The sequence below is a fragment of the Oryzias latipes genome, chromosome 24 (genome assembly GCF_002234675.1).
Source record: "Oryzias latipes chromosome 24, ASM223467v1".
Classification (NCBI taxonomy): domain Eukaryota; kingdom Metazoa; phylum Chordata; class Actinopteri; order Beloniformes; family Adrianichthyidae; genus Oryzias; species Oryzias latipes.
In genome coordinates this window covers 14,895,277-14,910,193 of record NC_019882.2, presented here as the reverse complement: position 1 = coordinate 14,910,193, position 14,917 = coordinate 14,895,277, and the positions used below count along the sequence as shown (strand labels likewise).

The 14,917-nt window shown below is 38.9% G+C and overlaps 1 protein-coding gene across 1 annotated transcript; it reads left to right on the top strand.

The window, feature by feature from the left end:
* The first annotated feature begins 453 nt into the window (after positions 1-453).
* LOC101155246 (WD repeat-containing protein 26) lies at positions 454-13,686 on the top strand. Its single transcript, XM_004083715.4, has 14 exons — positions 454-1,202; positions 3,108-3,207; positions 4,151-4,207; positions 4,999-5,135; positions 5,349-5,446; positions 5,570-5,726; positions 5,862-6,000; positions 6,867-7,007; positions 7,540-7,659; positions 7,816-7,961; positions 8,942-9,020; positions 9,137-9,266; positions 9,404-9,598; positions 10,575-13,686. Exons 1-14 carry the CDS (start codon positions 895-897, stop codon positions 10,598-10,600), a joined length of 1,833 nt encoding a protein of 610 aa, XP_004083763.1. The 5' UTR covers positions 454-894; the 3' UTR covers positions 10,601-13,686.
* The last annotated feature ends 1,231 nt before the right edge of the window (positions 13,687-14,917 follow it).

Here is a 14,917-nt window from a genome sequence, read left to right as displayed (position 1 = left end):
AAAAAATAAGAATCCTTTTGCCTAAGGTGATTTTTTTTGTACAATTTGTATCCAGATTTAGACATCTTTTTAATTAAAAAGAGATTTAAATGACATAGCAAATATTATCATTCGATAAAATGACAACATTTTCTTGTAAAGGTTTAAAAAACAAGTATTTAGTTTTGGATTATTAGATGTCTCTTTTTCAGTAGAGGGTATACAGAAGTCCTTCACTTTTACATTTCCATCTGCATTGTTAACACGTTTTCTTAGTTGTTTTTCATATAAATAAATGTGCTTCAGACAAACACACAAGATAAACTTCATCAATCAAGAGACTATGAACAATAAAGAATGTCCAATTTTATGTTTTTATGTGAGGTGTTAATTGTCCACTTATTTATTATTATTTGTTTTTTATTTATTTTTAAAGGAGTATATGGTTAATGGTTCCCATGCGCCACCCACGGATTATGGCTCTACCCGGAAGCTTGATAGTGTAGGAATTTCCGGTTACGTCAGAGCGTCAGGACTCCATTAGAGTTGCAGCTGTTTGTAGAGAAACATCAACAAAACACGGTAACTGACAGGTCGCTCCGTGCTCGACAACAAGGCCTCAAGTCTGGAAGGATAACTTTCATTTCCCACCCGGAGCTCCGCCGTATTCTAACCACGGCCGCTCTCGGTGAGGAAACTCTGGCCTCCGCTTCCTCCTCCTCCGACTCGGACACCGGCGGAGCGTCGCCGCCCCCGCGGAAGAAGCACCGAGCCTCGGCGGCGGAGGGAGTAGGAGAGCCCGGGGCTTCAACAGTTTTAACAGGCCTCTCTGGAGTTGTCTTGGGACTTGCTACTCACTCTCAAACCACGTCGGCCATCCAGTTTAACCGAAGTGTTGTCAATAATCTCAGCAGCATGCAGTCAAACGGGGCAGGACAAGGACAAGAATCTTCAGAACTACCCTGCCTCAATAGCGCACAAAACGGAGAATCGTCCTCGGCTGGTGGAACCCACTCCAATGGGCTTCTGTCCAACACAGACAACGGCAACAACAGTGTCGGTACCAGTAATGGCTCTTCAGTTGGGCCCTGTGTCGGGACTTCGACTGCCTCGATGGCGTTAAACTCGGAGGTTGGCTCGTTGAAAAAGAAGAAACGACTGTCGCAGGCGGAGGAAGATGTCATACGATTAATAGGGCAACATCTCCACGGACTGGGGCTCAAGTAAGTTTATCCGGTGTGCTACTTGACAAAAATATTCTGTAGACATTTTTTCTTGAAGTTAGGCAAATCATCGACAACAGTTTTTGAGGTTACGAGGAACTATGCAAGCGCAACTAGTAAGAAAAAAAAAGAGCTATGAGAGCGCTTGACATACACAAACATGGGGGATGGGGTTGTAAGTTAGCCTGTCAGCTCGGCATTTGGTAAAAAGAAGGGGTCCATCTTGCACAATAACAGTTAGCCTGGGTGCTAACGGCAATAGCCTGCGCCGAGTTCGGACCTGAAACGTTCGTGCTCGCATAAAACAGCTTTCAGAGTGTCAATGTTCTGCTAATTTACCACCAAATAAAGTTTGTTTGGGGACCCAAACGCCATGTTGTGTTGACAAAGATACACATTTTGCCCTGAATAAAAGGCATTACATCATCCAGCTTTAGCAGCGTTTATTCACCCAGCAGGACAAGATCTATTAACTTGTTAGGCTTCTGTAGCAATATAAAGTTAAAACTATTAGAATTAATGGACTAGATTAGTCGGTTTGTACTGTAGATCATTTTTAGTTTAGGGTATTTGCGCTAAACTAGAATGCTGCGGGGGATTATTTATTTAGGTTATTAGGTGTACAGCTAATTTAAATCCAAACGAATTTGTGTTTTTCCAGTTTATAACTTTGTAAAATTAGACAGTTTAATTTGGAACCTCTTTAAAAGAAGCATGTAATATCTCAAAACAGTAATAACCGAGATGCTAACGAAAACGAGTCAGGTTGTTCAGATGTGTTGTTTTCCGCAAAAGCGATTTTATTCGTCATATATTTAGGTTGATGCATCAAGCGGGTTAGCAGGTTTATGTTTGATGTCTTTACGTCAGTGTCGCGGTCTGGAAGCGACCTGACAACCCACGATATAGCGACATGTGTGGATCTTTTAGATGGCGTTTGCTGCAAGACATCCCGTCGGTGCTCCGAGCAGCATTTTGTTCCTGATGTGAGCAGAATCGGTCGGTTTTCATGGCGGCTGAGGAAGGAATGCGCTCTCACCAGCTGTTTTAGATGGAAAGGCTGTGCTGGAATCTAATTATAGCATAGTGGGATTTGTGTCCTCGTCTTCTTTAAAATGGATGTGGTAGTTTCTGTAACTGCTGTCATGATCAGGTTCTAGGAAAGCTGATAAATCAGCCATTGCCACGCATCAATGAGGGATACTGCTCTTTACAGCGGCGGGGGGGGGGGGGGTGCTTACAAGTTGCCTTGCCTGAAGCTTAGGAAACGCAAGATAAGCCTGTGTAGCAGTCAGTTGGATGAGAGGCTCAACACAGAGCTGCTGCGCCACTTCATTGATACCTGAGCATGATGTCATCATGCTGAAGGTGTCACCCCCACCCCCATCTGCAGACTTGATTTCATTATCTTGCACACACACACATGCGTATCTCAGCAGGCATATTTTTTGGCGGAATATGTTTAGCTGAGAAGATATTTGGCATGCCTATGCTTTACACGCAGACGTAGTGGGTGATGTCAACTGCAGAGACTTCAGTCTACAGGAAAAATAAAACCTGTATGGGGGTCCACTCCTTTAGCAGATCATGAGATATCTACTTATTATTAAGACTTTTAAGGTGCTGTTTTGTCATTTTAAGGCTTTACAAATCCCTGACTTCCTGGTCTGTAGCCCCAGCGGTAATATTTTGTGTAAATGAAGAAAAGTGTGATGTCATTTAAAAATATACCCTTAAGATATAATTGTATCCTGTCTTTTAAGCCTTCACATCATATTAGGGAAGCTGAGGTACCAGCTGGGCAATTCTCTCTCTCTCTCTCTTTTTTTTTGTACGTTTTCTAATGTTGGAACATCATCACAGCTTGGTTTGACATTGTTTTGCTCCCTGTTTGTTTGTCCACAGTCAGACAGTTGATCTGCTGATGCAGGAATCGGGGTGCAGACTGGAACACCCGTCCGCTACCAAGTTCCGCAACCATGTCATGGAGGGGGAGTGGGAAAAGGTTGGTCAGGTTTAACGCAAGCAGGCACTTCAATTGTGTAATTTTTTTAACCCAACCATATCAAATAAAACAATTTAGTTTGGTCGTTACAAAGAATATCAACTTCTGCTGACCAAAGATTTCACCAGAGGTCAAATCTGATCCGAGGAGATCTGCAACAACATAAACAAATTTCATGCAGTCATCTCTCTTTGTAAATTGTGTTTCTGTGTGCATTGTGTCAATTGTCTCTGATTATAAAGGTCAATTTTGTGGTCGCTGACTATTTTATTAATGTCTACTTGGTTTTGGAATTTTATATTTGGCTTAGATCTTTTCAAAAATGCATCTTCTAGCTTGATGAATCAACAATGGGACATGTTTATCTAGTGATGGTGATTTTTCAGGTCATTTTGGATTACACTGCATTGTTGAGGGATCATAGCATTTTCACCTGGCTCATACCAATGTTTGAGGTGCTTCTTACATTATCACAGCTCTGATAGCAGCATGCTGTTGATTTTAATAAATTTAGGTAGCTGTTGTTTTCCTCTTCAGGCTTCCTCTGTTGTTTTGAATTTAGCTGTAGCTACGTGCAAAAGACGTCATTTTTAGCAGTCTGCGTTTTTTCACAAAATGGTTTTGCAGCTATAAACGTAGTAGTTGGGTCTTAATTATCTTCAACTTCTTGAGGCATCTAATTCTTGACATATTTTGCCTGCAATAGCTAATAAGATCAGGGTTTAGTCCATCATTTGAAGTCGAGTGGAAGTTTAGATTGTTGTTGTTTTTTTTTACTCTATATTAAATCTGTTTTTTAACATTAATAAACCTGGAAAAGTCTTGTTTTTTTGAATAATGAATTTATTATGTCTGAATAACTAATTGTAATATTTTTCTCCCCTTGTGTGCATGCATGAAAAGTGCTGAGCTCACACATCATGCCTCTTTTGTTTCTGTCCAGGCTGAGAATGATCTCAACGAGCTGAGAGCACTGATGCATTCTCCCAACGCTATTGTGGTGAGCTCACTTTGCTGTATCCTGAAGCGGACTGAATGACTGGACTGTCACTTTGTCGGCTCAGCTGCTGCTTCCAGAAGTTCGCTGTTATAAAGCAAGCTCGCAGAAATCGGAGCTATTCTAGATCCAACATTTTACAATACTCGAGGTTAAACACAGTTTAAACATTTAAAAAAAAATGGTTTGATGAAATTCACAGTTGTTTAAAATGCTTTTATAATTAACTGCTCATATTTTTAATGCTATTTCTAGTTAACAATGAATACTTTATATTCATTCTTTTATGAAGGGTTCACTAGTCTCGGGTAATGGTTCACTTTCAGCGGGTTTTTACCCCAAACTGGTCACTTTACCCGTTACTACTGTATGATGACAACACAGTTGACCTTTATCCCACATGGTGGAAGCCTTTGAAACTGGCTGTGTGAGTGTTTTCTTTGTAAACGCGGGTGTGTGACTTCTGCAATCATTGTGTTACAGTTAAAACTCTTTTTCTGGCTCTTCTTCGGTTTGAGCTGCATAGCTGAGATAAGACTTCAAGCCTCAAATGTTTCTGGTGGCGTTCAGTATTTGTCAAAACACACAAAATTTCCCCCTGAGTAATAGCGATAATGGAAGTCGTTTTGGCTGCCGTTTAAGTAAGTTTGAGTGCTGATTATAGAATCCTATTCCATCATTTTTGGATCCTTAGTAAAATTGGACCAAATATAATTATTGATGCCTTATGTGAAATATCTTGTAAGAAAGCAACCATTAATGAATTATAACCTCTTTTTTATTTTTCCCCTCAGCGTATGAAGTTCCTGTTGTTGCAGCAGAAGTACCTGGAGTATCTGGAGGATGGCAAAGTCCTGGAGGCTTTGCAGGTTCTCAGGGGAGAGCTGACTCCACTCAAATACAACACAGATCGCATCCATGTACTCAGCGGGTATTTTCTCCTTTTATTCTGCCTTTTTTTTTTTTTTTTTGCTTGTTGTTTTTTTTAAACCACACCCATCTGATGACACGCACCAATCAGCTGCCCGATACTCCTTTGATGCTTCCTGGTTTATAATGACAAGCTTCAGGGGCATAATGTTGTTTGTCTTACTACATTATTGATGTGTTTTTTACTTTTCCTAATTGTCCTTCTTCCCTGCAGATATCTGATGTGCAGCCATGCTGAGGATCTTAGAGCCAAGGCAGAGTGGGAGGGAAAGGGTACCGCCTCCCGCTGTCGGCTGTTAGACAAGCTCCAGAGTGAGTGTCACCACTCGGTGGAACCGGCAGGACAACACAACTTGAAGCACAATCTAACTTGCAGACGTGAGCTTGTTCACATTTGGGGGCTTATTTCTGTTTCTTCCTTTTTGTTTATGGCAGCATACCTGCCGCCCTCTGTGATGTTGCCCCCAAGGCGACTCCATACCCTATTAAAGCAAGCTGTGGAGCTCCAGAGGGACCGCTGCCTTTATCATAACACCAAGATGGATAACAGCCTGGACTCTGTCTCTCTTCTGCTTGATCATGTCTGCAGCAGGTGATGAAAAACAGTAACTCTGCTGTCTTGATGAACACATACAAGTTTTCATCTGCAGGACATCTGATGTCCTGCAGTGTCTGGTTGCTTCCAGGAGCCTCATTAAAGTCTTTCTTTTTTTTGTCATTTTCACAGGAAGCAGTTCCCCTGTTACACCCAACAGATTCTGACAGAGCACTGTAACGAAGTTTGGTTCTGCAAATTCTCAAACGACGGCACCAAACTAGCGACAGGCTCCAAAGACACCACGGTCATAATCTGGCAAGTTGACATGGTGAGTAAAGATCAAGGCTGCACATGTCTGTTGGATTTTTTTTATTCAGAGAAGAACGCTGAAAGGCTGACGGCACACGCTGATGGAAGGACACACAATAGAAAAGGCATCATATCTTTTCCTAAACTTTCATTAATGTATAACAAAATTAACAGTTTTTATAATCAAATGCTGAAAAACTTTCAAACTTATGAATATTAGATAAAAAAATTCCAAACTAAGTTTGTAAAAAAGGCTATAGCACATTTTTCAAAATTGCAATCATTCCAGTCTAACTGATAACCCCTTTAAATCAGAAAGGCTCTCCTACTCATAAACAAGGTTCAGATCTCATTCCCTTTATTTCTCATTTTGTAGAGAAGACAACCATATACATTCCTTTTTATTAGATTTGCCTAAAAAAGTCAGATATGGACAATATTCTTTTTTTGTTGTTTTTTTGTTCTGGACTTTTTATCCAAACACCCCTGAAAGATTGGAAAATTGACAGATGCGTTTGATTTTAGTAAGATAAACAGACTAGATGCTGGAGCCAATTTTTCCACTTTTTGTTCTTTCACTGATACTTTCATTTGGAATATTCTGAGGGGAATGTTTTTGTTTCTACAGAGACCCAACAGATAAGGAACAGATGAGAATAGCTTCACAGTAAAATGAATCTGCCTGACATGTGATGTTCAATCAAGACGATAGAAACAGTATTTTTTTCTTCTTCTACTTTTAATGTCACATTTTGGAGGCGTACTAATTTTTTGTTGAATTGTCCAAAGCAAGTCTGTCTATTGTTTTAGCATCCTCACACTGAGGACACTAGCAGGTCTTTGTCATGCTTCGATTCAATTCTTGTCTTATTTTTGTGTGTGCAGGAGAGCCATCAGCTGAAGCTGCTGCGAACTCTGGAAGGCCACGCGTACGGAGTCTCCTACTTAGCCTGGAGTCCTGACGACACCTACCTGATAGCCTGTGGACCGGATGACTGCTCTGAGCTCTGGCTCTGGAATATTCAGGTAACGCGGACGCAGAAGAACGTCTGAGGACACAGCTGAGGGATTTCTTCTCTGTAGCAATATTTTCCAAAATGGCAAATTCAGATTGGTGTTAGTGCATTTTATACATTGCTGGTTGTGAGGTGACCTGTGTGAATAAACTTCCATCACTTTAACTTTAACATGTAAACAGTTTAGGAAGTGTATCATGCTGTGATCTACTCAGTGTTCATTAACAATCAGGATCAATGCAGGGTTGTTGATATGAAGAGAAAGCTGCCATCATAATTTATTTACTAAACCAAATTTAACCTAACATTGTTGATTAAACTACATTATGGAGAAGCTCACCTTTTAATATTTGCAAAAAGTGCTCTATTAATTCTTGTGTACTCAATGACCTCTTCTATTCACCTATCCAGTCCCGACCTGCTCCTTTCCTTTTACTCCTCCCTCCCCGTCTCTTAATGTGTCTGCTGGCTGAATCCCATCCCCCTGTTCTTGTTTGCTCATCTGTTTTTCTGCTGCCTTCTTCAATGCCTTTGTTCGCCAGACGGGGGAGCTGCGCACCAAAATGTCGCAGTCCCATGAAGACAGTCTGACCAGCGTGGCCTGGAATCCTGACGGCAAACGATTCGTCACCGGAGGACAAAGAGGACAGTTTTATCAGTGTGTAAGTGGATTTTAAGTTGTATGTTTATTTTAGGCTTAATACTTAGTTTTATTTGTGTTTGGTATTTACCTTTGCGAATAGGAACCTAAGTAAATGATATTTTTTCAAATTTAAACAGCAGAGCATAGATTATGTTTTATCTGTCTGTGTTGTCAGGATCTTGACGGGAACTTATTAGACTCTTGGGAAGGGGTGAGAGTGCAGTGCCTGTGGTGCCTGGGCGATGGCAGGACAGTGTTGGCCTCAGACACCCACCAGCGAATCCGAGGGTACAACTTTGAGGACCTCACAGACAGAAACATGTACGTGTCTGCTTATCAAGCTTTTGTGCAACAAGGCTAATATGAAATTATTTAGAAGATTCGCACAATTTAGTCTTATAAATTGAAAATTACAGTTTACAGACCCACTCTGATCATCCTTTGATCTAATCTAACAGCAGCTTCAGTGGTCTTTTAATGATGGTTGTCGTTTTTAGAGATAATTTAAAAAACTTGTGTTGTTTTCTAGGACATAGTTTCTGCAGAGTGGCAGTAGTTCATTTGAAATCTTTTTTATTTGATTTGATTTGAAATGGTATATTTCAAGCAATTAAATAAGAATAATACACAAAAACAATACAATCATCAGTTATACATTCATACAATAACTAATCTACTTCCCATCATCCCACTCTCTCCCACTATCTTAATATCTTTCACACCCCTAATCTAACCATATCAGTGCAACAAAATGGTGAGGAACATTTGAGCCATCCAGACATATAGTTTTGATCCAGATTCCAGCTCAGACGAGAAGAACAAAGACGTACATGGATCTATTTGTCTATAAGTGAATGCATCAGAATGGAGTGGAGCAGGAGGCCCCGTGGCCTGCCGTTGTAGGTTCTAGGCCCAAACTATGATGTTTTTCTAATGGCATTTTTTCCATCTGCTGCTGATTCACACCGAAATGAATGAAGACAAAATCAGAAATACAATTTTAAGCTCCATTATCTTCATACATCTCCTCCATCACGAGAAAAATGACGCAAGAACATCTTAAAAAAACAAAAAAATTGATTTTCATCAGAGTGGGTCTTTAATGTTTTTTATCAAAATTGGGGTTTGTTGGGAAAAATAAAATGCTTTTTTTCCTGCTTAATGCTGAAATGTTTCTAAACAATCTTTCTGCTAACAATCCAGATATTTTCCCTCAAAAATGCATTTCTTATCAGCTGCCAAACTTTGCTATAAAATGCACAAATCCCTGATGGACTGTGTTGTTTATATCTCACTTGCAGAGTTCAAGAGGACCACCCTATCATGTCCTTTACTGTTTCAAAGAATGGTAGATTAGCTTTGTTAAATGTAGCAACTCAGGTAAACCTTTGTTTGTTCTCTTATCCACAATACATTTTATTAATAAAGCATAATACCTGGAAGAAAAAAAGGTATGTTTGAGTAGATGTGGATCATTTTATTGTGACATTTTGTAGGGAGTGCACCTGTGGGATCTTCAAGACCGGGTGCTGGTGAGAAAGTACCAGGGTGTGACCCAGGGCTTCTACACCATCCACTCCTGCTTCGGAGGACACAATGAAGACTTCATCGCCAGTGGAAGTGAAGGTTAAACACCCCAAAAATACATTTTCCTTGGATGGAGGCATCTTTATGAAATTAAAGCACATAGAATACTAGGAAAAGTTGTATTTCTGCATCTACTCTGATACATTCCTGTTCCATTCACATTCTGTCTTCCTCAGACCACAAAGTGTACATCTGGCATAGGCGTGGAGAACTCCCCATTGCAGAGCTCACAGGTCATACGCGCACAGTTAACTGCGTGAGCTGGAACCCAGCCGTCCCTGGACTCATGGCTTCAGCCTCAGATGACGGCACCGTGCGTATCTGGGGTCCCGCCCCCTTTCAAGACTCACAAGAGGCAGATGGACCCCATGGTAAACTTCTTCCTCTATATCTACAGTCCAGAAGTTTGATTTTACTTTGTAAAATGTTATTTTGTGGCAGATAAGTTACACTGTTTTACAAACTACAAGTGTCCCATCCGATTAACAAGATCGGAAATGGGGTCCAATCACATGGTCTCATCTGAAACTGGGTTTTGCATCCCAATCAGTGATTGGATATATATTTTATTTTCATTATTATGATCAGCCCTAAATATTTCAAGCTTATTAATACAGATAAATGCCATGAGTCCAGTTAGATCACAACATTTTATTGCCATAAACCGGGACGAATTTGAGCAGGAGACGCACACAAACAGTTCAGTAAAGTTAGCAAGATATTCACAGACTTGTGCTCAGGCACGCTTCTATAAAACGTTAAAACTGATGGCCAGTGTCTATATCAGTTTATCTGAATTACAAATGCATTTCACAAAGAAAAAAAGTTACATTTTTGGTCTCAAATTAGAATAAAATTGAAATACGGCGGCCATGGGACCGTCTACAAAGTGCAAGCTTTGGGAAGAAGTGATTTAAAGAAACTCAGTAATGTCTTAAAAAAAAATCAGTAGTTCCATTGACATAAGCTAGTCCTGAATACTCATCATCATATTCATGCAAAAAAAAAAATCATCATTCATTTTAAAAAATTTCTAATAGAGATATGAATCACATCTGTTTCTCACAGTACTAATTATCAACTATTTTTACTAGTTAGCTATATGTTTCTAGTTAATAGTTTCACTATTCTACTTGATTGTTCAGGCTTCTTTACAGACATTTAACTGTTAAAAGATAAAAAAAAAGGTCAAAAAATACCTGATCAGGATTTCCCTTTTAGAAACTGTAACATATAACATATATATACAACATATATATCTAAGATCTAGAAATAAAACATCTACTTGGAGAGAAAATCTCATTCTTTTCTTTTATTTAGCGACACGTGTCTTTTTTTTCTCCACAGAAAATTGCAGTAACATGGACAGTTGATGGTCAGTAACAGCCGGCATCTTTCTTTGACAACAATCCAAGAATCCCAAGACGAAATTTACAAAGGAATCAGAAGCGAAGAATAGCGAGCAGCGGCCACCAACAACACAAGAGCAATCAAAAGCAAGAAGAAAATGGTTTAAGTGGCCACGGGGGGAAGAAAAAAAAACACGGAGAGGGACATCCTGGATATTTCAAATCCTTTTCAAAAGTTTGATCCCGGCTGGAAGTTGGAAAAAAAATTCAAAAAATAAAAACAAAAAGAAACAGCCAGTACCGGTGGGATCCTCCAGAGGTGAGCTGTCAGCTGCTCTTTCCTTCCAACTGTTCCGTCCTCCCCCATTTCACGGCGTGGCCAGCAGCCATGCCAGGTCCTCGCATGTTTCCCAGGAAGCCCGCTTCTACCTTGAGCATGGAGCACATGGACGTTCCTGTGAAGCATCCAGACCGACAGTGCAGACCAGCCATCTTCTCATTGGACTAAATCTGTCTGCTCGTCTCTCACGCCGAGCGTCTAGTTTCTCATGGACGTGGGTGGGCTGTTGTTGGGGGAGGATGGTGCACAGAGAGATATAGCAACTCTTTTGTATGTATGTTTTCCACTCCCCCCGTTTCTTGCTATATTCTTCATATTCTGTCGTTTGGACAAAGGCGGAAAAGTCCACCTCACCAACACTGACTGACCAGCTGACAATGAACAGGAAAAAAAAGAGGCTATGCTAAATGTGTGAATTTTTTTTATGATAGTCATAGCGTTTATTCTCAATTAAAAGGGGAATCTTAGCTCAAGAAGTGCCCACGGAAAGCTTTAGCGTGAAAATTCAGCGTTTTGTTTCTCAACATTAGAAAGAGAGCCTTTTTATTCCTTAATTTAACGTCCAACAGAGACGGTCGCTCTAAGATTTTCGAGGTGACGGCAATCCCTGTCGCGCTAGCTGCAGCACAACTCCCATGACATCAGAGAGCTTCACGGGCCACATATCAGCCGGGACGGGGGGCGCACACATGGTTGACGAAGATCTCAAAGTTTGTTCCAACCTTCAAAACACGCTGCTGTCCCTGTTGTGTGAGTGGGTTTGCTCCAGCGAACTGATCTTTTGGTGCAGATTCTGTTGGTGTGTGTGTATTTTTTCTTTTTTTTTTTTTGTATGTTTGCGTGTTGAAATTCACACCAGCAGAAAAGCCCTCCCCTCCCCATAAATTCCCCAGAGTTTATTCCCATCTTGAAAATGTAAAGAGGATTTTAAAGCAATTCTGAGTTATCCAAAGCCCCAAAGGGACCTCCCTCCGTGGAACAAAGAATACTTGATAGCCATTTTTTCTTTTTTAGATTGGGGGCTTTAATTTTACATTAGAATGTTGTTTTTTTTCTGCCTTTAACCATTCACCATTTAAATGGCTCTGGATTACTGGCACAAGATATCCTGGAACAAGAACATATTTGATATTTGACTGAGGCTGAAAAAGGAACTGTGAAGTGTTACTTGCAAAAGGTCATTTCATAAGAAAAGTGAACGATTGTAATTGATTAGTGGAGAAAATGTTCAAATGAAGCAGCAACAATCTGAACCGCGCTCCGATCGCACAACGACAAAGTATTGCAATCCTCAAAACAGAAGAAAACCCAAACTGCCTTCCATTCTTTTTTTTATACATATATATATATATATATATATATATAGTTGCACACAGAATCCAAACTGCACTTTGAGTAGGTCTCATCTCTCTGCTCACACAGCAATGGCATAACACCTCATGGTCGCCCCACCTGCTATCTATACGGCGTAGAAGGTTTCACAGGTTGACAACAGCGGGTTGCATAAGGACTCGAGCCTTTAGCCGTGCTCCTGTTCACTCTGTAAGAGGGTGACTGACCTTCAGGCTAGCATTTTTAAGGCTTTATCACATTTGGAGCCTAAAGAGAGAATTCAGCATTAATGCCTCCTTTGCTCTTCAGCCAAGTTCCCCAGTGGTCATTGTACCATTCAGAGCTCCCTCTCCCTCTTTCTGGGCTGTAATGACAATTTGCTACAGACCAATTTACAGTAAAATGTTTCAAAACCGTGCTTTTCTGTCTGTTTTTATTGCTTTTTTTTTGTTACTTAATGTTTTTGTTCACATTATACCTTTTTTTTTTTTTTTTTTTTTTTTTGGTTGAACTCTGTCCCTGTATGATCATATTAAAATATAACCAGACATTTGGAGTCCTCCTTTTTTGTAAGTATAGTAACCATTCATAGCTTTCTTTTACATAAAAATATTTATATCTTTTGTTTGTGATTAATATTCTGTTTCATTTATCTGCCGCCACTATTGAAAACGAATATGCACAGTAACACCCATAACCGGTGAGCAAGAGGAGGGTCATAGGACACGTGTTACATACAATCGATTCAGGTTCTAGCATCCAGCCCTCGCCTTTAAAGAGTTTCCTTCTTGTGAAAATCTGCTTGATTGCATGTCTGTGTGATTAACTGGTATTCTGTTCGGTGTGCCATTGTAAACTGGCAGTTGCTACTTCTGTAACCCTTAGAAATGCCAAATCACTCGAGGCACACAGTGGTGTTTTATGTAGAATTTATTTTATTTTTTATGTCATAGTCTGATATTCACACTTTGGAAACCTCTTAATTCCTGGACTGTAGGATGGACACTCCTCTTCCATGCCATGCAAAAAAAAAATATAAATAAATAAACCTAAGGGGGGGAAAAACATGCACACTAAAAACCCGGAAAAATGTTTCAGTTCAATTTATCACTTGATGGTGGCAAATGCTATGTCTGTATGCAACCTGGTGTCTTCTCTGTTCTGAGTTTACCGAGGGATTCGTTTCTGATTTAACTATGTCTTATTTCTCTGAGGTCACATGCTGGGTAGGTATTTGGAGGGGAATACTAAGAGCTTACTGTAGCATCTTTAGGTTCCTTCGGCTTGGGGGGGGGTCGGGGATGATGTTTTGGGGTTTGCGTTCAATGTCTTATTTGCAAAAGTGATTGTACTGTTTTGTATTGTCGTGTAGGAAAAAGTGTTATGTATGCATATTTTCAATAAAGCATTCAGGGTTTTAAAAAAAAAAAGCCCATGAGATTGTGATGAGGTTGGAGTCTCTGCTGGACCAGGTTCTGGAAAGCCCAAAAAAAATGTAACTTTTAAAATGTCTCCAATCCTCTAAACTGACCTTGACTCTACTGACAAAACAGAAGAGGTTGTCTTTAAAAACTTTTATTCTAAATATTTCTATTTCCAATCAAAGTGATCATGGAGAATAATAAATACAGATATATTATCTAACTATTGTGAACAATTTTAATATTTTTTTTCTTTTTTTTTAGAAGTGTACATTTGACAATTACAAGTACAAAAGACCCACCTCAAACAAAAAAACAAAACAAAAACTGCTCTTTTCTTTTAATTATTTGTTGTTTTTAAATTGCTCCTAAAGCTGAAAAATAAAGAATTACAAGTCCTTTATTTCACATTTAACTTTTTATGTTTTGTTGTTGGAAAAAGTAGTTTAAGATTTTTTTAAGTAATAACATTTTATACTAAAATGAGAACACTGTTGTGTAAGTGAAACATCTTTCTTGAAAAAAACTTTACATTAATTTATATAAGGTAAAATATATAATAAAATAACAAATAGTCTTTTTATATTTTCTGCTAGAAATGTGTTCACATGATAAATGTATCTTCATGTAAATTACTATTGATGAAATTTTTTTTTAATTCTCTGAACAACTTTAAAATAATGCATATCTTCTTACATACCTGTAAGTAGAACATATATTAAAAAATTAAACGAATACATATTTAGATTTTGTGATTTGCAATAGTCTAAAAACTACAGGGATAACATGTAAAACATGGCAATACAAGCAAAGTTTATTTATGTGGCACTATTCTCAGAGAAAAATGCCAAAGAGTTCAACAACTCAGGTCAAAAACTGCATAAAAAAACAACAAATTTTAAGCAATAAACATAAAAATTATCAAATCTTAAGAACATGAAACTCAAATTTGGCTAAAAGCTGTATGAAATAAAATGGTTATAAAGTATTAGGGTGGTCTTACATGTTCCATAACATCGTAATAACTAAAGAAATTATTAACATGAATCTCACCTAGTAAGATAATTATTAAACTATTAAAAGAAAAAAATAACAAATCACTGTACTCTACTTTAAAATGAATTAATTTTACAAGATGTTTGAAATAAATGAACTAAACTAATGGCTTGCAATATGGTAGAGAATGCTTAGATTTAGAAGTCTAAAAATAACGAAAAGATCCATCTCTCTCAATGGAGTTGATTTATT

Bases quoted from the DNA above. Each gene is read 5' to 3' on its own strand.
- LOC101155246 (XM_004083715.4), top strand. From the start codon at position 895: ATGCAGTCAAACGGGGCAGGACAAGGACAAGAATCTTCAGAACTACCC. The intron at 3,208-4,150 runs GTTGGTCAGGTT...GTTTCTGTCCAG, and splicing joins TGGAGGGGGAGTGGGAAAAG to GCTGAGAATGATCTCAACGA. The intron at 4,208-4,998 runs GTGAGCTCACTT...TTTTCCCCTCAG, and splicing joins ATTCTCCCAACGCTATTGTG to CGTATGAAGTTCCTGTTGTT.